Here is a 24,649-nt window from a genome sequence, read left to right as displayed (position 1 = left end):
TGGTATGGGGGATGATTTAGTGGTTTCGGTAGGGGAACTAAATGGTCATGTAGGTGAAGCAGCTCAAGGATGTGAAGGAGTACATGGGGGATGTGCATGTGGTACAAGAAATGAGGAAGGGGAAAGGATACTCGAGTTTTGGCAGGCAGTGAATGTGATTGTGTGCAACACACATTTTAGGAAAAGAGAGAGTAGCTTGATTACATGAGTTTGGGAGTAAATATCAGTCAGATTGATTATTTTCTGATCAGGAGGGCTGATAAGAGGTTAGTGAGGGATGTTAAAGTTATAGGAAGCAAGGAGTGTGTGCAGCAGCACAGATTATTCATATGTGACATGGAGCTTAAAGAACGAGCGATGAAAAAGAGAACTATATACCTAGGAGGAAAGTATGGAAGCTGGAAATCCAATTAGTAAGGGATGCTTTCTATAGCAAGATGAGGAGAGTGGTGGCTGAACAGGGAACCATTGACAGAGGCTTTAATGAACAGTACAGATTCCTCAAGAACAACCTCTTGAAGGTTACTGATACAGTATGTGGTTGGACAAGAGTCCCACCAAGACATTAAGTAACTTGGTGATGGGATGAGGGTGTAGAAGCTGCAGTTAAGGAGAAAAGAAGGCTTTTCCGGGAATAGAAGAAGGGTGGTAACAAAGAGGAATACGTGGCTGCCAAGCGTAAGGCTAGATGAGAGGTATACAGGGTGAAGTCTGAGTCACAGAGACTTTTACTTGAAAACCTAAATCGTGTGGAAAGAAAGAATATGATATTTAGAGTGACAGATCAGGTGAAGAGGGATAATTGGGATAGTACAGGTGAGTAGTGTGTGAAGAATGATGAAGGGACGGTAGTGGTGAACAGTGGGGATATTAAAGACACATAAAGGGATCATTATAGCAGGTTGTTGAATGAGGAGTTTAACTGGGACAAGCAAGGTTTGGAGCCAGCAGATCCAGTGTTTGGCCCTTGGCCTTTGATGGATGCGATGCTATTGTGAGTGAGGCAATAGGCAGGATGCTGGTGGGGAAGGCAGCAGGTGTGTCTAGGTTGACTGCTAAAATGTTGAAGGTCTCAGGAAATATAGGAGTGAGGTTAGCCACTGACCTGATAAAAATGTATATATATGAGTGTGTTGTCCCAGATGATTGGCTGAAGAGTGTAATTGTATATGTGTATAAAGGGAAGGGTGATGCCCTGGAAAGAGGAAATTATATAGGTATAAAGTTTGTAGATCAGTTTATGAAGGTAATGGAGAGCACTCTAAATGGTATGATCTGGGAAAGAGTGAATATTGATGAGATGTAGTTTGGGTTTATGCCAGGCAGAACCACTAATGCCATATTCATTGTTCACTTCAGGAAATATATATAGGAAAAAAAAGGGAACTGTACTTTGTTGATTTGAAGAAGGCCTTTGACAGAGTCCATAGAGAGGTAGTGAAGTGGGCTATGAGAAAGCTTGGGATGGAAGAGCAGCTGGTTAGGGTGGTTATGGCCATGTATGTGGATGCTCGCACCCAGGTAAGAGTGAATGGAGATTTGAGTGATGAGTTTTCCGTGAATGTTGGTGTGCACCAGGGGTCAGTTTTGAGTCCCTTGTTGTTTATCATGGGTCTTGAAGCCCTCTCACATGACTTCAGGAGTGGACTCCCTTGGGAGATGTATGCTTATGATTTGGTGCCGATTGCAGAGAATGAAAAAGAGGTGGAGGAAAAATTTAAGAAGTGGAGAGATGGTATGGGGCACAAGGGCTTAAGGGTACAGTAATCCCTCCAATAACCGATGTAATAGAGCCAAAGGCATGTCCGGAAATTGGGTTTGTCCGGGAATTGGGAAAATGCCTCCTGGACAGGTACGTATGGACCCTAACGCAGCCTAACTCAGAAAACCACCTACATAACTCCCTACTGGACATGCATAGCACCTATTTAAGACCCAGTTCACACAAATAGGGGACAAGAAGCATGAAATAAATGAAAAGGAACCAGAGAATGAGGAATTAGAAGTGGATATGGAAAATATTTAGCAGTGTACAGGGTACTTACAACACATCTGTGGCTGTTATGAAGATTAACCCACCTCCTCTAAGGCTCTGGCAGCGGTGAAAATGCTCTTAAAGCACATACAGTAATCCATTGTTTTGCTGCACTTAATCCTTTGCACTGTGAATTATAACTGTTTAACACTGCACATTCTGTTCTTACTTGCACCATGCCAGGTGCAACATGCCAGTTTGCATTTTGTACTTAATCCTTTGCATTTTGAATTCTAATTTCTTAATTCTGCATAACACTGCACATTCCCAATCCTTTGCATTTTGAATTCTAATTTCTTAATTCTGCATAACACTGCACATTCCCATGTGGTCTGGTGGTGAGGCATTGCTGTTTATTTACTGTTTATTTTCAAAAACGAGCATGCGCAGCAGCCATTGCGATGAGCACCTAGTCACAATGGTAGTTAGGCGGGAACTGGGGAGGGGAGGAAGCAGGGGGGCGCGCCAAGTTCAAAGTACGGTTGAGAAAATGTGATTTATTTATTTTTTTGAGGGGTGAGGGGGGTGGGGGTGGGGGGGGCTGAAGGCCCGGGCCCAAAATGTCCGGAAATTGGAGTGTCCGGGCATTGGGCGTCTGGTTATTACAGGGATTACTGTAAATGCAGATAAAACAAAAATGATAATATCTAGGTTGGTGTTGGTACTGTCAAAGAAGAGGGAGAGTGGTCATGTGCAATTTGCCAAAAGGGAGTGGGAAGTAATTCCATCTTGCGTAGTGTTTGTGATAAGTGGATGCATAAGAGATGTAGTGGTATTAGAGGTAGACTGTGAGGTAATGCTGATTTTATGTGTGCGGTGTGTTGGGGAGAGCATGTGGAGATTGTCAGGCGTGAAAGGACTCATCTTAAATGTTAGGACCAACTTGCATAGCCCCGGGCAACTTGGGATTGGATGATGGATGAATGGGAGAAAGGATTGAACTTGCTGGTGAGTCTCTTGAGTGTGTGGAAGAGTTTTGTTATTTGGGAGACATGTTATGTGCTGGAGATGGGGCTGGAGCCAGCTCTGTGACTAGGGTGAGAAGTGGTTGGAAGAAGCTCAGGGAGCTCTTGCCTCTCCTGACATTAAGAGGGCTCTCTCTGTGTGCTAAGGGATTTTTGTATGCAGCATGTGTTAGGAGTGTAATGCTGTATGGTAGTGAGACCTGGTCAGTAAAGGAAGAGGATATTTGCAGGCTTGAACATACAGAAATGACAGTGATTAGGTGGATGTGCCTTGCGTCCCTGCGTTCAAGGCCTGGGAGGGCTAAGTTTACAATGGAGGAGTTGAGAGGTAGGATGGAACTGGAGTGTATTGGCGTTGTGATGAGGAGAGGTAGATTGAGGTGATTTGGGTATGTGAAAAGGATGGGGGATGGTAATTGGGTGCAGAAAGTGAGAAGCATTAATATTGGGGGTGGGATTGCGAAGGGTAGACCGAAGAAGATGTTGGACGAGGTCATTAAGCATGACCTCATCGTTAAAGGACTGAACAGTGAGGTTGCCATAGATCGAGCAGCATGGAGAGCCACCATTAGGTGACAAAGTCCGACGCATGCAAGCGTGTTGGAGCTGTCAAATCAGTAACTAACTCTGCTCCTATACCTCCCGAGGCCCTCAGCAGTCAACTCAGACACACCTGCCGTTTTCTCCACTTGCATCTTACCTGTTGTCCTGCTCACTGTAGCAGTAGCAGTTGAAGGCCAAGGGCCAAACACTGGATCTGCTAACTCCAAACCTTCCCTGTTCCAGTCAAACTTCTCATTCCACAACCAGTTATTGTGCTTTGTCCAGGCATCTTTAACCCGTGGATTGCTGTGGCACAAAAGAAGAAAGCATACAATGAATGGATGAGAAATAGGGGCATGGAAGAAGTTGAGAGGCGGAAGAGAGAGTTATATGTGGAAACGAAGAGAGAGGTGAAAAGATTGGTAAGAGAGAGTAAGAAGAGAGTGGATGAGGAATTTGGAAGGAGTTTGAGTGTAAAGTGGAGGGACTGTAAGAAAATGTTCTGGAGAGAAGTGAAAAGAGTAAGACAGGGTGGAAGTGAAGTTAGCAGGGGAGCGAAAGATAAAAATGGTAGATTACTAGTGGAGAAGGGAGAAAAAGTGAGCAGATGGAGAGAACACTTTAAGGAATTGTTGAACGTAGAGGATGGAATTAATGCGAGTATAAGTGGCTGGGGAATGGCTGGGAGAAGGAGGGAGGTGAGAAGACAGGAAGAAATCAGTAGGATAGAAGTTGTGGAAGCCATGAAGAAAGTTAAATCGGGGAAAGCCCCAGGAATTGATGGAGTGTGTGGTGAAATGCTGAAGCATGGGGGAGAGATAGTAGTAGAATGGATGTGGAAGATGTGCAGATTGGCCTGGGAGGAAGGTAGAGTCCCGGAGGATTGGAAGTCAGGTATAATTATTCCCTTGTACAAAGGAAAAGGGGAAAAAGAAGTGTGTGGTAATCATAGGGGCATTTGTCTTCTTAGTATAATAGGAAAAGTGTATGGTAGGATACTTATAGACAGAGTTAGAGAAAGAACAGAGAAATTAGTTGGAGAAGAACAGGGAGGCTTTAGGAAGGGAAGATGTTGTGTAGATCAGATATTCATTCTTAGATCTTTAGTGGAAAAGTTTCTAGAGAAGGGAAAGAAGTTGTATGCGGCTTTCATGGATTTGGAGAAAGCATATGACAGGGTGGATAGACAAGGATTGTGGAAAGTGTTAAGAATATATGGAGTAGATGGGAAGTTGTTGAATGCTGTGAAGAGTATGTACGATGGTGCGAAGGCTGCAGTGCGTGTGGATGGTGAACTAAGTGAATTTTTCTCTTTGAAAGTTGGTTTGAAACAGGGATGTGTCATGTCTCCATGGTTATTCAATCTGTACATGGATGGGGTAATAAAAGAGGTACAAGGTAGGGTAGTGGATGTTGGAGTGGCCCTGGTGAGAGAGGATAGTGTTTGGAAACTCCCTGTACTGTTGTTTGCAGATGATACTGTGTTGTTGAGTGAAGACGAAGGGGAGCTGCAAGGCTTGGTGGATGAGTTTGAAAGAGTGTGTAAGAAACGGAACCTAAAGGTGAATGTAGGGAAGAGTAAAGTGATGGTCTTTGAGAGAGGTGAAGTTAGTGAATGTACAGCAAGGTTGGATGGTGAGGAATTGGAAAATGTGAGTACGTTTAAGTATTTGGGTAGTGTGATGAGTAAGGATGGAGGTTTGATGGGTGAAGTGCTTGAAAGGGTACAGCAGGGAAGAAAGGTTGCTGGTTCCTTGAAAGCAGTGATAAGAAACAGGGAAGTGAGCATGGAAGTGAAAAAGTTACTACATGACAGTATTGTGATACCAACTCTAACGTACGGAAGTGAAGCTTGGACATTGTTGGAAGGACACAAGTCAAGAGTGAGAGCAGTGGAAATGAGTTATTTAAGAGGAGCCTGTGGAGTCACGTGGAGAGACAGGCTGACGAATGAGGATATAAAGGAACGTTGTGGTGTGGATGTGGATGTGATAGGAAGTGTTATGAGGAATACACTGAGGTGGTTTGGCCATGTGGAGAGGATGGAGGGTGAAAGACTGACGAAGAGAGTGTATATGAGTGAGGTGGAGGGGGAAAGAGGGAGGGGGAGGCCGAGGATGAGATGGAGGGATGGGGTGGAGAGGTATATGAGAGAGGGGGGTGTGAGTTGGGAGCAGGGCAGTGTAATGGCGGGGGACAGGGCGACTTGGAGGCGATTTGTTTGTGGCCACCCCAAACGGGATTGAGGCGTCTGGCAATAGATAGATAGATAGATAGATTGCGAGCCACAGCTCAGGCTGGGTAGCATCGCATTGTGAGCCACAGTTCAGGCTGTGCTGGCCATGCATCACCGTAAACAACTCGACCCCAACGCAAACTTACGCATGGCGCTACGCAAAGACAGAGAGAGAGAGATTTTTTTTCTTTTCACCAGATGATGTCCTGGATGTGTATCTTCAAGTTTATAATAAATTATTATTTTTTTTTTTCCCTCTCTCCAGTACTCCTGTATGTAAACTTACGCATGACCCTATGCAAAGACGGAGAGAGAGAGAGATTTTTTTCTTTTCTCCAGGTGATGTTCTGGATGTTTATCTTCAAGTTTATAATAAATGAAAACAGACAAACAAAAAAATTGTTCCTTTGTTTTTTGCGCATCGTGGGGTGGGATAAAAAAAGGTAATTGTGCAGTTCACAAGTTAATAACCTTACTGTTTACCACAGCTTTTTTTTATATACTATATCTATCTATCTATCTATCTGTCTGTCTGCCTATATACCTAGGGTGCTTCCCCCAAGGAAAGGGAGGTAGCCGAGACAGGACGACACACTCCCCATTTACTCATCCATTCAATCACATTCATTTGCATCTTAGCCCCAAAGGGGAGAACAGACAGATCCTCACTGCACCACACGGCACAAGGGTCAACTGCGCAATGCAATCAGTGACATATATATATATATATATATATATATATATATATATATATGTGTGTGTGTATGTTTTTTTTCATTCATTCATTGCCAGACGCCATGTATCCCAAACGGGGTGGCCAAGGGCTTAGAGTTAATTGTTTTACAGGGAGGGGCACTAATCCTCCACCAACCCCACTTGACACGTAGGGAGAATATGTATATGTATGTATTTATATATATATATATATATATATATATATACATACACTATATATCTATCTATCTATAGTCTATAGTTTTCGTTTCGTTTTCGTTTTTAAAGGCTCCAACATGCTTGCATGTGTCGGCCTTGGTCACCTAATGGCGGCTCTCCACGCTGCACGATCCATTGCAGCCTCCCTGTTTAGTCCCTTAACCCTAAGGTCACACTTAATGACCTCGTCCCATGTCTTTCTCGGTCTACCCCTCATAACCCCACCCCTAATATTAACACTTCTCACCTTCCTCACCCAATTATCATCCCCCATCCTCTCCACATGTCCAAACCACCTCAATCTACCTCTCCTCATCACAACACCAATACTCTCCAGTCCCATCCTACCTCTCAACTCTTCCATTGTAAACCCAGCCCCTCCAGGCCTTGGACGCAGGGACGCACTGCACATCCACCTAATCATTGTCATTTCTGTACGTCTGAGCTGGCGAATGTCTTCCTCCTTCACTGCCCAGGTCTCACTGCCATACAGCATTACACTCCTAACACATGCTGCATACAAAGACCCCTTAGCACGTAGGGAGAGCCCTCTCAATGTCAGGAGAGGCAAGAGCTCCCTGAACTTCTTCCAACCACTTCTCACCCTAGCCACAGAGCCAGCTCCAGCCCCACCTCCAGCACACAACATGTCTCCCAAATAACAAAACTCTTCCACACACTCAAGAGATTCACTAGCAAGTTCAATCCTTTCACGTCTGACGATCTCCACCTGCTCACCCTGGCACGCCGTACACATAAAATCAGCATTATCTCGCAGTCTACCTCTGATACCACTACATCTCTTATGCACCCATTTATCACACACACCGCACAAGATGGAATTACTTCCCACGCCCTTGTGGCAAATTGCACATGGCCACTCTCCCTCGTCTTTGACAGTACCGCCACCAACCCTAGATATCTTCACTTTTGTTTTATCTGCATTTACCCTTAAACCCTTGTGCCCCATACCATCTCTCCACTTCCTAAACCTTTCCTCCGCCTCCCTTTCATTCTCTGCAATCAACACCAAATCATCAGCATACAACAACTCCCATGGGAGTCCGTTTCTAAAGTCAGGTGAAAGGGCTTCAGATACCATGATAAACAACATGGGACTCAAGACTGACCCCTGATGCACACCAACATTCAAGGAAAACTCATCACTCAAATCTCCATTCACTCTCACCTGGGTGTGAACCCACATACATGGCCATAACCACCCTAACCAGCCACTCCTCCATGCCAAGCTTTCTCATTGCCCACTTCACCACCTCTCTAGGGAATCTGTCAAAGGCCTTTTCCAAATCAACAAAAACAAATAAAGATCCCTTCTCCTACCAATATATTTTTCCTGAAGCTGTCGAACAATGAATATGGTATCAGTGGTCCCCCTACCTGGCATAAACCCAAACTGCATCTCATCAATATTCACTCTTTCTCTAATCATACCTTCTAAAACTCTCTCCATTACCTTCATTATCTGATCTAAAAGCTTTATACCTCTATAATTTCCTCTTTCCAGGGCATCACCCTTCCCTTTATACACATTTACAATTACACTCTTCAGCCAATCATCTGGGACAACACACTCATAAATAATCCTATTTATCAGGTCAGTGACTAAACTCACCCCTATATTGCCTGAGGCCTTCAACATTTCGGCAGTCAACCCAGACACACCTGCTGCCTTCCCCACCCTCATCCTGCCTATTGCCTCACTCACAGTAGCAGTATCAGTCAAAGGCCAAGGGCCAGACACTGGATCTGCTGGCTCCAAACCCTCCCTGTCCCAGTCAAACTCCACATTCAACAACCGGTTATAATGCTCTCTCCATGCATCTTTAATATCCTCACTGTTCACCACTACCCTTCCTTCATCATTCTTCACACACTGCTCACCTATGATATCGCGATTATCCCTCTTCACCTGACCTGCCACCCTAAATATATTTTTCCTTTCCCCATGATTTAGGTTATCAAGTAATTGTCTCTGTGACTCAGACTTTGCCCTGTATACCTCTCTCCTAACCCTACGCTTGGCAGCCAAATATTCCTCCTTGCTACCACCCTTCTTCCATTCCCGGAAAAGCCTTCTTTTCTCCTTAATTGCAGCTTCTACACCCTCATCCCACCACCAAGTTACATTATGTCTTGGTGGTCCTCTTGTCCAGCCGCATGTTACATCAGTAACTCTCAAGAAATTATTCTTGAGGGCTCTGTACTATTCATTAACGCCTCTGTCTACAGCTCCCTGTTCAGCCACCACTCTCTTCAACTCGCTATAGAAGGCATCCCTTACTACTTGGTTTTTCAGCTTCCATATTTTCCCCCTGGGTACATAAGTCCTGTTTTTCATCACTTGTTCTTTAAGCACCATATCACAAATCAATAGTTTGTGCTGCTGCACACACTCCTCACTTCCTATAACTTTAACATCCCTCACTAACCTCCTATTGGCCCTCCTAACCAGAAAATAATCTATCCGACTGCTATTTCCCCCAGACTCATACATAATTAATCTACTGTCTCTTTTCCTAAAATATGTGTTGCACACAATCATGTCTGTTGTCTCCCCAAACTCGAGTATCCTTTCCCCTTCTGCATTCCTTAGACCATATGCACATCCCCCATGCACTCCTTCATAACCTTGTGCTGCTTCACCTACATGACCATTTAAGTCCCCTCCCAAAATCACTATCTCATCATCCCGCATACCACCCACTACACGTATTAAATCATCCCAAAATCTATCTTTCTTTGATTTATCCAATCCTGCCTGTGGAGCATATGCCGATATAATCACAGCTATCTTTCTTCCCAACAGAATTTTCACTACCAATATCCGATCGCTTACTCTCAAAACATTCATAACATATTCCACCCATTTCTCTGCAACCATCACACCAACACCTCCATATCCGTCTGTCCCCCCCTGCCAAAACAACTTATAGCAACAGTCCTTCCCAACAATCTTTCTGGCTGATATATATACATATATATTTTTTTAATGCGAGGAAGAAGGAACCAAAGGCCATGAGCCCGCAGTAACAGTTCCCTCCAAGAGAAAAGCGAAATTCAATAGAGAGCTAAATTCAAGATCCGATCATTTTGAGATGCCTGGACACACTGCATTTGAAAGACTGGAGATCATAGGCAGCAGGAAATACAGACAGAGGGAGACAGCTCCAGAGCTGACCTGTTGCATAAATGAAAGACTGGGAGTAACGGTTAACTCTTGCATTAGAGAGTTGGACAGAAAAGGGATGAGAGTTTGCTGCCAGACGGGTGCTACGCGCCCTTCGTAGAGGTGGAGGAATGCAAGCAGACAGTTCAGAGGAGCAGTGACCATTAAAGTAGCGATAGAAAAGAGATAAAGATGCAACAGTGCGGCGAAAAGACAGAGGTTGAAGGGAGTCAGTAAGAGGAGGAGAGTTAATGAGACGAAAAGCATTTGACTCCACCCTATTGAGAAGAGCTGTATGTGGGGAGCCTCCCCATACATGAGAGTTGTACTCCACACAGGGGTGGATAAAACCCCTGTATAGAGTCAACAATTGTGCAGGGGTAAAGAAAGAGCGGAGTCGGCTTAGCACACCCAATCTCTTGGAAGCAGATTTTACAAGAGATGTAATATGATCTTTCCAAGATAAGTTCCGAGTAAATGAAACCCCAAGCATGTTCAAGGATGATGCAGGATTAAGCTGAATATTATTAAACATTACCTAGTGGGTATACCTGTGGAAGATTTTGTCGGGTTGATAGGTGTAAGAACTGAGTCTTAGATGCATTAGAAACAACCATATTTTTTTTTTACCCCAGTCAGAGATATGAGCCAAGTCAGACATTAGGTGTGCCATAGCCTCATCCCATGATTGTTGAAGTAACTGTTGAGATGGGCGTTGCGGGAACCGAATGGAAAGGTGAAGGGTGGAGTCATCAGCGTATGAGTGGATAGGGTTAGATGTACAGCTTAGAAGATCATTGATGAATAAAAGGAAGAGAATTGGTGGTAGGACAGAGCCCTGAGGAACACCACTGTTGATAGATCTAGGAGAAGAACGATGGCCGTCTACAACAGCGGCTATAGAACAACCAGAAAGGAAGCTAGCGATGAAGGCACAGATAGAAGGATAGAAACCGTAGGAGGGCAGTTTGGAAATTAAAGATTTATGCCAGACTCGATCGAAAGCCTTTGAGATGTCAAGTGCAATGGCAAAGCTTTCGCCAAAGTCCCGAAAGGAGGATGACCAGGAGTCTGAAAGGTAGGTGAGAAGATCGCCAGTGGAGCGTCCCTGACGGAACCCAGGCTGACGATCGGAAAGAAGGTTGTGATAGGAAAGATTCATTAAAATTTTTCTATTGAGAATTGACTTGAAAACTTTTGAAATACAGGACGTTAAAGCAATTGGACGATAGTTGGAGGGTTGGGAGTGGTCACCCTTCTTTGGGACTGGCTGAATGAGAGCACACTTCCAGCAAGAAGGAAAGGTACAAGTTGACAGACAAAGGCGAAAGAGTTTGCCTAGGCAGGGTGTAAGCACAGAAGCACAGTTCTTGAGAACAACAGGAGGGACTCCATCAGGCCCATATGCCTTGTTAGTACTGAGGCCAGTGATGGCAGAAAATACATCAACTGAAGAAATTTTAATGTCAGCCATGAGGAAGTCAGAGGGGGGAAGTGATGGAGGAACAGCACCGGAATCGTCTAAGGTGGAATTGGAGGAGAAAGTCTGTGGAAAGAGATCGCTTTATCAGTAGAAGAAATAGCTACAGAACCATCAGAGTAGAAAAGAGGAGAGAAGGATGATGAGGTAAAGTTGTTAGAAAGAGTTTTGGCAAGGTGCCAGAAGGAGCGGGAAGAATTCGAGTTGGAGAGTTAAGAGCATTTAGTATAGATGAAATTATTTTTAGTAGAGCAAAGAACAGACTTAGCACGATTCCGGTCAGAAACGTAAAGATGATGTGATTCAGGGGTGGGTTGGCTCCGGTACCTTTTGTAGGCCCTCTCCTTGTTGCGGACAGCATTAGAACAAGCGTGATTAAACCAAGGCTTTCTTGCGTTAGTCAAAGGATGTGAGAAAGAAATGTATGCTTCCATGCCCGAGAGAATAACCTCCGTAATGCGCAAGGCACACTCAGATGGCTCACGGCCATGGAAGCAATAATCATTCCAGGGAAAATCGAAGAAGTACTGCCTGAGGGCCTCCCTGTCCACGGCTCCAAAATGCCACAGACGACGTTTCCCTGGAGGGTCCACAGGCCGTACCGGAGTGATAGGACAGGTTAAGGTGATAAGGTTGTGATCGGAGGAGCCCAACGGAGGGAAAAGATTAACAGAGTAAGCAGAAGGATTAGTTGTGAGGAAGAGGTAAAGTATGTTGGAGCTCTCTCCAAGGCGGTCAGGGATACGGGTAGGGTGCTGTACAAGCTGCTCTAGGTCATTAAGGATAGAAAAGTATATATATATATATATATATATATATATATATATATATATATATATATATACACTCTGTATATAATAGGTGACCAAAGCCAACGCATGCAGTCATGTTGGAGCCTTAATAAATGAAATGAAACATGATTCATATATACAATATATACTGTTTTTTTTTTCAGCGGCGTATGTCGGCAACAGAAGGAGGTATTAAGTATGCTGAAGTATATGAGAATGGAAGGCCAAAGCAAGGTGGGTTGATGGATCCACGTCAGGGGTGTATTGATCGCAACACCCGCTGTACCACCTGTGCTGGCAACATGACTGATTGTCCTGGACACTTTGGACACATGGACCTTGCCAAGCCTGTTTTCCATGTTGGTTTCCTCACAAAGACTATAAAAGTATTAAGATGTGTGTGCTTTTACTGCAGCAAGCTACTTTTTAATGCAGTAAGTATCATTTTGTGTGTGTGTGTGTGTGTGTGTGTGTGTGTGTGCATGGGTGCGCATTTGCACGCATGTGTGCATACTGTTCAGGCAACCTCCTGCCCTCCTTTCTTGTTTACAATTGCCCATTTTTATCACAATTATAGGGTAAAAAATCTGCTTGCATCCAGTTTAGTGATTGCCATGGTAGAGGAATATTATAATCAGCCCATGAGACACAGAGAACAGTATTCGTGTGTGAGAGTCCAGCATTATGGTTTTGAATGTCAACATTTTCTGAGCTTTAAAGTGACTGAAATTGAATGATGTGTGAATAGTAATATTGAACTACCCATTCCTGTGACCAGCTCATCTCTGAAACAGGAATACTGTTCATTACACATACATCACCCTGAACCAGAATAGTGTATCATAATTTTGCTCATTATGGTCTGTGCAATTACAAGGCCATGCACAGGATATTTTAATGGGGGGGGGGGGTTGGAAGAAAAAAATTCATAACATAGCTTTTTTGCTTTTATTTTATCCATGTTCCATGGAGAGACAGGCTGACGAATGAGGATATAAAGGAGCGTTGTGGTGTGGATGTGGATGTGGATGTGATAGGAAGTGTTATGAGGAACACACTGAGGTGGTTTGACCATGTGGAGAGGATGGAGGGTGAAAGACTAACGAAGAGAGTGTATGTGAGTGAGGTGGAGGGGGGAAGAGGGAGGGGGAGGCTGAGGATGAGATGGAGGGATGGGGTGGAGAGGTATATGAGAGAGGGGGGTGTGAGTTGGGAGCAGGGCAGTGAAATGGCGGGGGAGAGGACGACGTGGAGGCGATTTGTTTCTGGCCACCCCAAACGGGATTGAGGCGTCTGGCAATAGATAGATAGATAGATTCATTCATCATCTAATTATGTGTTGTGCCATGAGGAGCATAGGAGTCCAGGGCTAGGCAAGTAGGTCCTGACATTTAAGGTGAGTAACCAGCCTCACTCATCCCTGAGTGGCATTATGTAAACAATAAACCCCAACCCCCCTTGGATATAAACCTACGGCAGCTCAATCCGACTGGAGCGCCTTAATTACCCACTAAACCACCAGGCGCCATAATATGGTTACCACCCAGCCTAGTAAATGGTTTCCTGGTATACAGTATATATATATAGATAGATAGATAGTTAGATATGGATATAGATATAGATATACTGTATATATGTGTGTGTATTTATATACTGTATATTATAATATATATATATATATATATAAATATGTATTATATATATATATATATATATATATATATACAGTATATATATATTATATACAGTAGTGCACCAACTTTCGCTACAGCAGGATTCGCGGAATCCACTTTCGCGGCATGCACCAAATATTCCCTAACTTCCACTTTCGCTTGAAAAATCGATTTTCGCGCACAAATTTTGGGTTTGGGACAATATTTTGAACTTTGAATTTCCTGCACCGCCCGCCCGCAACCCACCGCCATCTTGAATGACGTCATGTCAACACTCTGTCCACCCATTCCCGCCATTGTGTACGAGCGTGCTAGCTCCATTGTGTTGGATTCTCACGGTTCAATGGCCTCTACCATACCTGGTAGCGTGGGGAAAGGGCCTGGTGGTGTGGGGGGAGAGCCTGGTGGTGTGGGGGGAGAGCCTGGTGGTGTGGGGGGAGGGCCGGGAGGCAGTAGTGGTGATAAAAAGTGGCCGGGACATTCAAAGTCGGGAGGAAAGGCCAAGGCTAAAAGAGAGTATCGTGTTGGAGTGAAGAAACGGCAGTATAATAATGAAATGAAAAGGAAGATAGTTGAGCACATGGACAAGGGCGCAAAAAACAGTGAAATCTGCGCCAATACGTCTGGTGTGGCTAAATAAGCCCGCCACGCGCCTCGGATACTTACCCCCAACATCCATTAAACACCTCAACCTGGTCTCTGTGGTATGTTTCTCCTCATATAATGTGTACTGTACAGTTTTTATTGTTTGTATCCCACAATGCAATGTACAATAGTGATTTGATGTACTGTATTGCAAGTGAAAATGAAAATCTGATGTTACTTTAGGATAACCGGGAACCAATTAGCCTTTTTGCCATAAAGACAATGCCCCAGCTTTCGCTAATTCCACTTCGCGCATTATTTTTGGACCCAATTAGGTGCGAAAATTGGTGCCCCACTGTATATTTTTATATATATATATATATATATATATATATATTTATATATATATATATATATATATATATATATATATATATATTTATATATATATATATATATATATATATATATATATATATTTATTTATATATATAAATTTATATATATATATATATATATATATATATATATATATATTTATATATACAAATTTATATATATATATATATATATATATATATATATATATATATATATATACAGAGTGTAACGCGATGTATGACAAAACCTTACACCAATGATCTATCATGCAATTTTGAGTATATTTTGTTCTATAACACACTCTCTGCGACCCCAGTTCAGTACCCAGCATTCGGCTTTTAAGTGTTAAAGTTTGGTGGGTAGCATGCGCCATTGGGTGGGAGCTTTGCAGGGCGACGGGAGACGAGTATTATTAGCTCATACTGTACTGTACATAAAAATACCATTTCCTATCAGTGCAAACGAGTTTTAAGAAGAAACTTTACGTACTCTATTGATTCTTTAACATCGTCATGCATTTCTGAAATTCTTTTGCACAAATCGACTGTAAATTAAGGATTAAATTCAAATTTTAGAGCTTGCGAGGGAGAAGGGAGGGAGGAGAGGGGTGGTGTGTTGTTGGCAGTTATGTAATGTGTGGTTTGTAGGATATTGCTAGCAGCATTTTCGTAACACCCACAGCTCATTCAGTGGAAAAACGTTATTGTAATGGGAGATTAGCCTCACTTTAAGTCAGGAAGACTACTATTTATTACAATTTTTCTGCTGCAAGTAAACATGGCGCCACTGGGTATCTCCACCTGTATTCCTTTCTGCAACACTGGCTTTACCATCGCAGAATCCGTAAAAATAAACGATATCTGCATATTCTTGATTGCTGTACGTACGTGGCATGCTGTTTCATGAAGCCAGTGAACAGCTGAACGCGGAAAACAGTATTTGAAGTGCGTGCCTCGCCTGCAAAGTTTCCCGTTCAAATGACACCGGACGCAGGGCTGCCAAGTCCTGATCATCAGTCTCGCTAGTTTAGTCATGAAAACTTGCTAGAATGTCGCTAGATAGCAAACATTGCAAAACATCGCTAGAAAATACGATTAAATCTCTAGAATATCACCTAAAAATGGCAAAAAATATCCAAAATGTAGCTAGATACCATGTTGTCAAATGTTAAGGAGTGACGCTAGATAGAAGCAAAAAAATAGGTCTAGCTGCATAGTCGTTACATTGGCAATCCTGTGTCATTTTTCTCACGTCAACATCATATGAAAGCATTGGTGCCACGTGTACTTGCAGCAGAAAAATTGTAATGAATAATAATATTACTCCTGACTTAGTGTGATGCCAGTCACTACCTATACAAATTTCTTTCCACTGAATGAGCTGTGGGTGTTATGATAATGCCACTAGCAATATCCTACAAACCACACATTACATAACTGGCAACAACACACCACCCCTCTCCTCCCTCCCTTCTCCCTCACAAGCTCTAAAATTTGAATTTAATCCTTAATTTACAGTCGATTTGTGCAAAAGAATTTCAGAAATGCATGACGATGTTAAAGAATCAGTAGAGTACGTAAAGTTTCTTCTTAAAACTCGTTTGTACTGATAGGAAATGGTATTTTTATGTACAGTACAGTATGAGCTAATAATACTCGTCTCCCGTCGCCCTGCAAAGCTCCCACCCAATGGCGCATGCTACCCACCAAACTTTAACACTTAAAAGCCGAATGCTGGGTACTGAACTGGGGTCGCAGAGAGTATATGTTATAGAACAAAATACACTCAAAATTGCATGATAGATCATTGGTGTAAGTTTTTGTCATACATCGCGTTACACCCTATATATATATATATATATATATATATATATATATATATATATATATATATATATATTTATCACTCTAATATCCGGACACCCAATATCCCAACATCCCCACTATCCGGACATAAGAATGTTTCATACTGTACTTTTTTCCATACTATACTTACCTCATTTCACTCTTTAATGTCCTTTATTGGTGTGAATAGGGTGTTAGGAGCTATGCATGTGCAGTAGGAAGGTGTTTTTCTGAGTTAGGCTAGGTTAGGGTCCATAAGTACCAGTCCAGGAGCCAGTCACCAGAATGTTTATTATTGTATGAACCTACTTCTAAACCCTCATGTTATGCTTCTTTTGCATTTATTTCAGTCATTTATGTGCATTATTGGTGTGATGTGGGTCTTAAATAGGTGCTATGCATGTCCAGAGGGAGTTGTATAGGTGTTTCTCTGAGTTAGGGTCCATAAGTACAAGTCCATAAGCTGGGGCCCAATATCCGGACAGAACCAATATCCGGACCTACCTATGGCTCTATTACGTCGGATATTGGAGTGATTACTGTATATATATATATATATATATATATATATATATATATATATATATATGTATACAGTGCTCGTCAGAAATATCGAGCGCCCTGCGTCCCTCCTAAGAAACAAACCTTTCAACATTGAAAAAACATATAAAAAATGCATTTTATTTACCTTTAGTGCTTCGTAGGGTAGCCTTTACGCTTCTTCACGGACCTGAGACGTCTTGGAAGTGAAAGGGCGAGGCTCCTGAGGTGCTGGAGGGGTATTTTGTCCCAGGAGTCACGAATGGCGGCTTCCAGCTTAGGCAGAGAGCTCACGTCCTTCCCTTGGAGACTATTCTTTACGATGTACCAGAGGTTTTCAATCGGGTTGAGATCTGGGCTATTTCCTGGCCAGTCTTTCTGCCTGAGGTGTTGGGAGGACTATAAGTGGGAGGTGATACTGTGATGGTATCACTGGTGAGTTGGGATGGCATTGCTGCTTTACTCAACTCACGTGTTCCTACTGCTTCAGCTATTTTCTCATGTGTTCCCAAGTGTTGTTTTTGTTCAGTTACTCTTTTAGTTAGTCAAAGTGCTCTCCATGATCAGAAAATAAGCTTGTTAAGACACCTTCAATTTTTATTGGCCTCACACAAGGCGTCACATGCTTTCTCCAGCCTCATGGAGAATCTAACTCAACTTTCTTTGGCCCTTGACAAATCCTAGCCCCTGATCATTTTCATTACTGTATGTTTGAGCCTACTAATATCCTCTTGCTTTACTGCCCTGGTCTCACTATCATACAGCATTAAGGGGATATCACACGGTACCTGAAATCGTGGTTTGCCAAAGAAATCGTGGTAACCGCCTACAAAACCGTGGTAGCCGCCGAGGAATTCGTCGGCAAAACTGGATTCGGTTCAAATCCATTCCTGCCGACAAAACCAGGGACAAAACATTTTCTCTGATGGCAGAGCGAGCTGAATGGAGAACTTGGAGGCTATACTGCAGTATTTTGTTTATTTTTTAAAAGTTATAATTCCCTCCTAGAGTGCCTATGACTTTCCATTATATATATTATTAATTATGAAATCATAAATATCCTTTTATATCCTGCACGGGTGAAATAACGATGTCGATAATTCAGTGGTTTACATTGGGGGACAGATACAGCACACCATGCGGGTGAAAGAGTTTTGTATCTCGCTGTTCATGTAACACTGCAGATACGATGGCATCTGGGCAGATAGTAAGGAAAAGGGCTGCTGAAATTGCCCTCACTGAAAAAATAAGGCCATTTCCTTGTCATAAGAAGGCGGCTCCACAGCCGCCTTCTCGTAGTTTTGGCCGCCGCTACTTCTTTCTTCTCAAGTGCCACCCCTGCAAGAGCCAATGCAGCAATCACTCTCCCCTCAGCAAATTCAAGGAAGCCATGTTGCGTCTGATACGTGTGACTCGTGTGAGACGGTGGGACAGACTTCAGTGTGCTTTGTTTACATTTTTGCCGACCGTCAGCAGCATTCGAGGAGCGTGTGTGATAGGGTTTGTGCCTGGGTCCAGCAAACCAGGAACGCGTTCCGTCGGCAAACCACGATTTCAGGTACCGTGTGATGCCCCCTTTACACTCCAAACATGCTGCATACAAGATCCCATAGCATGGAGGGAGAACCCTCTAAAAGATAGAAGAGGCAACACCTCTCTGAACTTTCTTACTCCTTACTGTAGCCACAGAGCTCCAGTTCCACCTCCTGCACAGAACGTGTCCCCCAAATAACAAAACTCCTTCACATGCTCAAGCAAGATCAATCATTTCTTACCTGACAGTCTGTACATGCTCTTCCTGACACACCATACACACAAAATCTGCGCTGCATCGTAGTCTACCTCTAATACCACTACATTTCTTATGATCCCACTTATCACAAACACTGCACAAGATGGAGATACTTCCCACACCCTTGCAGCAGACTGCACATGGCCATCCCTCAGCATTGACAGTACCACCACCAGCCCTAGATATCATCGCTGTTTTATCCGCATTTTCTCTCAAACCTTTGTGCCCAGTCTTTCTCTCCATTTCCTAAATTTTTCTTATGCCACCGTTTCATTTACTGCAATCATTATTAAGTCATCAGCATAAAACATTTCCCTTGAAGTCAAGGGCCACAATAGCTCAGTGGTAGTGCTCGTGCTTCATGACCATAGGGTTGGCAGTTCAAGCCCGCACCAGGGCAGCATATTTCCAGTGAGAGATGTAGTGATCCCTCCAAGGATCTCTCCTTGCCTTGCAGAGCTATACGGTCCATTGGTCTTACCTCGGGGGATTCACCTCCTCGCATGGGAGTCCATTTCTGAAGTCATGTGATAGAACCTCCATCACCGTGACAAACAATAAAGGGCTCAAGACTGACCCATGATACATGCCAACATTCAAAGCTCATCACTTAAATTTCCATTCACTCTCACTGGGTGTGGCACTCACATACATAGCCATAACCACGCTAACCAGCCACTCTTTGATCCCAGTGGTTGTGAGATAATACATTTGCTTGCACCCCAGGTGGTACTGGGACCATTTCTTCAGAGTTCGAAAATGTTTATTTTTCTTTCAAATGTGACGTCATCTGGTGCTTCTGGGAGTGTGTTTTGTAGCATTTTAAACTCATGCTGTGATTCCGTATGATTCATGGAAAAATTAATAAAATTACTGTTCATGTGTCATTAACATGTAGAACACATGGGCGATAACAGTCAAAATGAACTTACCGCCTGAGTGCTTGGGATGGTAGAGTAGGATTGTGTAAACATACCAATGACGTTCCTTCCCAACCCATAGCTATTCACAGTTTTTGTAGGTCTCGTTAATTTGACACCACTGGCACGTGTGCTGGAGGGCATCATTTGATATATCTATCTATCTATAGGCCGACGCCCTAATCCCGCAAAGGGTGGCCATAGACAAAACGCCTCCAAGTCGCTCTGTCACCAACCATTTGACTACCCTCCCCCCAACTCACTCCCCCCTCCCTCATATACCTCTTAACTCCATCCCTCCACCTCATCCTCAGTCTACCCCTCCCTCTCCCTCCCTCCACCTCATCCTCAGTCTACCCCTCCCTCTCCCTCCTTCCACCTCACCTACATACACCCTCTTAGTCAGTCTTTCATTCTCCATTCTCTCCATATGTCCAAACCACCTCAGTGTATTTCTCCTAGTCTTCTCAGCCACATCCACATCCACCCCACAACGTTCCTTCACTTCTTCATTCGTCAACCTGTCCCTCTATGTCACTCCACATGCTCCTCTCAAGTAACTCATTTCCACTGCTCTCACTCTTGACTTGTTCCCCTCTTGCATGGTCCACGCCACGCTTCCATACATCAGGGTAGGGATCACAATACTATCATGCAGTGACTTCTTAACTTCCATACTCACCTCCCTATTTCTCATCATTGCTTTCAGTGAACCAACAACCTTCCTTCCCTGCTGTACCCTTTCATGCACTTCATCCCCCAAAGTACCATCCTTACTCATCACACTATCCAAGTAGGCTACTTGAATGCACTCACCTTCTCTATATCCACACCATCCAACCTCACTGTATATTCTGTGACTTCATTCCTCTCAAACAACATAACTTGTCTCTTGTTTACATTAACTTTCAGATTACTCTTCCTACACACTGTCCCAAATTCATTCACCAAACCTTGCAACTCCCATTCACCTTCACACAACAATACTGTATTAGCAGCAAACAGCAACACTGGAAACTTCCACATCTCACCCTCATTCATTAGAGCCACCCCCACATCCACTGCCCTACCTTGCACCTCCTTTACAACCCCATCCATGTATATATTAAACAGCCATGGAGACATCACACAACCCTGTTTCAGTCCCACATTGAGATCAAAGAACTCACTCAGCTCACCATCCACTCGCACCGTAGCCCTAGCTCCCTCGTACATACTCTTCACAGCACTGAACAATTTCCCCTCATTTGATGCTGGGAGTTATTGAAGGATTAAGGTGCTGGGACATGTTTTCTCAGCGTTGTCCTATCTCTTGTGTTTGGTTTATTTGACTCGCTCTCTCTCTCTCTCTCTCTCTAAAATATATATACAGTAATCCCTCCAATATCCGACATAATAGAGCCATAGGCAGGTCCGGATAGTGGTCCTGTCCGGATATTGGGCCCCAGCTTATGGACTTGTACTTATGGACCCTAACTCTGAAAAACACCTATACAACTCCCTCTGGACATGCATTGCACCTATTTAAGACCCAAATCACACCAATAAGGGATATAAAAGACTGAAATAAATGCAAAAGAACCATAAAATGAGGTTTTAGAGGTGAGTTTATACAATATTAAACATTCTGGGTACTTACAAGTCCCTTGCTCCTGGACTGGTTTGAACCGCCAATTTGCAGTCCACAGTTAATCCTCTGCACTCTAAATTCTAATTTCTTAACACTGCACAACACTGTAAATTCCTGTGTGTTCTAGTGGGAAGGTATTGCAGTTTATTCACTGTTTATTCACAAAAAACAAGCACCTGTAGCTTGCACTGTTATGAGTATCTGCTCTCCATCGGAGTTAAGCTGTGACTGCTGATGTTGGTGGGGTAACAGAGTTGCCAGATCGCAACAGCCACATTACCAATCTCCTCAACTTTCATTGTCAAATATAACTTTTCATTACCAAATTCGTAAAGCTAGCATATATTCTTCACTAATTATATATACAAGTGGAAATACATGTAATCACTCTCCTTATAACTAACACCATGTTGATTATTTTCACACTATGTAGGGTAGCAGATTAATCAGAGAGAGCAAACAATCCACCATCTCCATCCTGTGTATCCTCATACATGTGAAAAATCCATTTGGTAATGCATTATTCTAATGCATTACCAAACGAATTTTTCATTACCAAATTGGCCCACACTTGGTAATGAAAAATACCAAATGGCAACCTGGCAGGGGAGGGGGGAGGGGGAGGAAGGAAGGGGTGAAGGGACCATGGTGTAACAGCTGTTCGGCGCCAGGCGGGAATTTCAAATTATGGGAGGGAAAAAAGTCAGATTTTTTTTTAATTTTTTGCTGTTTTTGGCCCATTTTGGGAATATTGAATCCCAGGAGGATGTCCGGTTAGTGGGGATGTTCGAATATTGGGCGTTCGGACATTAGAGGGATTACTGTATATATATATATATATATACAGTAATCACTCCAATATCCGACGTAATAGAGCCATTGGTAGGTCCGGTTATCGGTTTTGTCCGGATATTGGGCCCCAGCTTATGGACTTGTACTTATAGACCCTAACTCAGAGAAACACCTATACAACTCCCTCTGGACATGCATAGCACCTATTTAAGACCCAAATCACACCAATAAGGCACATAAATGACTGAAATAAATGCAAAAGAAACATAAAATGTGGGTTTAGAAGTATGTTCATACATTAATAAACATTCTGGTACTTATGGACCCTAACCTAGCCTACCTCAGAAAAACACATTCCTACTGCACATGCATGAGGTAAGTATAGTATGGAAAAAAGTACAGTATGAAACATTCTGGCTACTTACAGCAAGTCCCTGGCCACCTCGATGAATAACCGCCTCCTCTCGGACTCTGACAGTAAGAACGATTTCCTGAAGCACTTGCAGTACACTCTTCCTGAAGTCTTGCACTGAACTTAGTCAATAACACACAGAAGTCCGTTCTCTTCACAGTGTTCACTTTAGTCCAAATAATGCTCCATTGTAATTTAGTGTTGCATATTAACTTTTCCCCTTTTTTTCCAAATTTCCAAAGCCAAAACAAAGAAGTCTATTTACATTAAATTTAGTTTCCACTGAGTCTTTTCTCTCAACTCGAAAACCTTAATACAACACACCATTTTTTTCACTACACAACACTCAAAATTCCTGTGTGGTCTAGTGGAGAAGTTCTTGCTGTTTATTCACTGTCAGAGTCCGAGAGTATCACTGGCAGGCGACCAAGGGGTGAATCGCTGGGTCGTGGTGATGGCGTACCCACTGCAGAGGACTCTGAGGAAAGCCGCAAACTCACGTCGAGCGGTGACTCCACTGTGGCTGATGTGCTGGGCTGTGGCTCGGAGCATGAGGGCCTGTCTTGGGGAGGCAACGGAGTGGAGCCAGGGCTGGGCACAGCGGGGGTCATGGGCCTGAAAAAACTGTCAATCGTTGACTGACGCAAGGACCGACGATTCTAACGATTGATGATGCGTTGCCTGAAAGCACGCACTTCCTCCGAGTCCCAAGGGCCCCATCTCCCTGTTGCAGTCCGGGTGTTCCAGGTAGTCTAGAACGAACTCTAGATGTTCCCGGAGTGCGCTCAGCTTGGGGATGGCTGGAGTAGTGTCCTGCTGAGAGGAGTCCGCATCATCGTCGCCTTCATCGTCGGAATCTTCAAGTTCGGTATTGACACCAGCAACCGAAGACGCGATCTCGATATCAGACAACGTCTGATACCCAGGATCGCCCTCGTCGTCATCCAACCACTCACGAACATCGTCCACATCAACATCGTTGCCATGTGTACGTAGCCCTGCATGGAAGTCATCCACGTCAAACCCTAGAATGTCGTACTCCACATCCGTTCCGAGAAGCAGACGAGACCAACCATTTTCAAGAGTTTTCACAGGGACTTCCTTCCATGCACTAGCCCAGTTGTACAGCGCAGACTTGATGTTGTAGCGGCGAAGGTTTTCCAAAGTCCGCTTGCCTCGTGTGTCCCGTCCTTCCCTGCGCTCGTCCTCGTCCTTGAGAACAACCATCACCTCGTCCAGGAACTTCCGACGGTATAGGTGCTTTGTTGCCACGATCACTCCCTGGTCCATGGATTGAATGAGAGCAGTCGTATTAGGTGGCAGAAACATGCACCTAATACGGCCATTCTCAGCAACCAAGTCCTTGTCGCACAGGTGGGCAGGTGCATTGTCGAGGAGAAGGAGAGCCTTTACCTGGTCGCGAGGGATTTCTAGTGTCTTCATCTGGTAATGGATGACCTCCTTGATGAAGTGACGGTGAAACCAGTCTTTGAAAATCACAGCTGTGAACCATGCTTTCAAAGAATGGTACTATACGACAGGAAGGACATCCATCACCCCACGAAGGCACCGAGGCTGCTTTGCACGGCCAGCAACAACGGGCTTAAGCCGGTGCATGCCGTTAGCACTGGCACAACACAAAGCAGATATCCGTTCCTTAGAAAGCTTGCGGCCAGGTACACGCTTCTCCGTCTCATCGGCTAGAGTGTTCGTTGGCACCGAGCGATAGAATAGGCCAGTTTCGTCAGCATTGTAGACTTGACCGAGAGTTAGGCCCTCCCTGTCGATCAAGCCTTTCACCTTGTGCCGAAGCTCGTCAACTCCATCCTCATTAGCGTCCAATGCTTCGCCATGTGCTTTACGGTTAGTAAGGCCATGTCGCAACTTGAACGCGAAGAGCCAACCCTCGG

General features: G+C 43.8%; 1 protein-coding gene across 1 annotated transcript in view; it reads left to right on the top strand.

The window, feature by feature from the left end:
* LOC145414862 (DNA-directed RNA polymerase II subunit RPB1-like) overlaps nucleotides 1–24,649 on the top strand; it is a 236,097-nt gene that overhangs the window by 20,238 nt on the left and 191,210 nt on the right. The window contains exon 2 of the mRNA XM_080284285.1: nucleotides 12,335–12,604. Within this exon, the coding sequence (XP_080140411.1) occupies nucleotides 12,335–12,604 (270 nt within the window). The remainder of the gene's footprint in view (nucleotides 1–12,334; nucleotides 12,605–24,649) is intronic.

This window comes from Coenobita brevimanus, chromosome 101 (assembly GCF_032717465.1).
Source record: "Coenobita brevimanus isolate Jiangsu-jjx chromosome 101, ASM3271746v2, whole genome shotgun sequence".
NCBI classification, from domain to species: domain Eukaryota; kingdom Metazoa; phylum Arthropoda; class Malacostraca; order Decapoda; family Coenobitidae; genus Coenobita; species Coenobita brevimanus.
The sequence above is the reverse complement of the archived record's forward strand: the minus strand, read 5'-3'. Positions and strand labels throughout refer to the sequence as shown.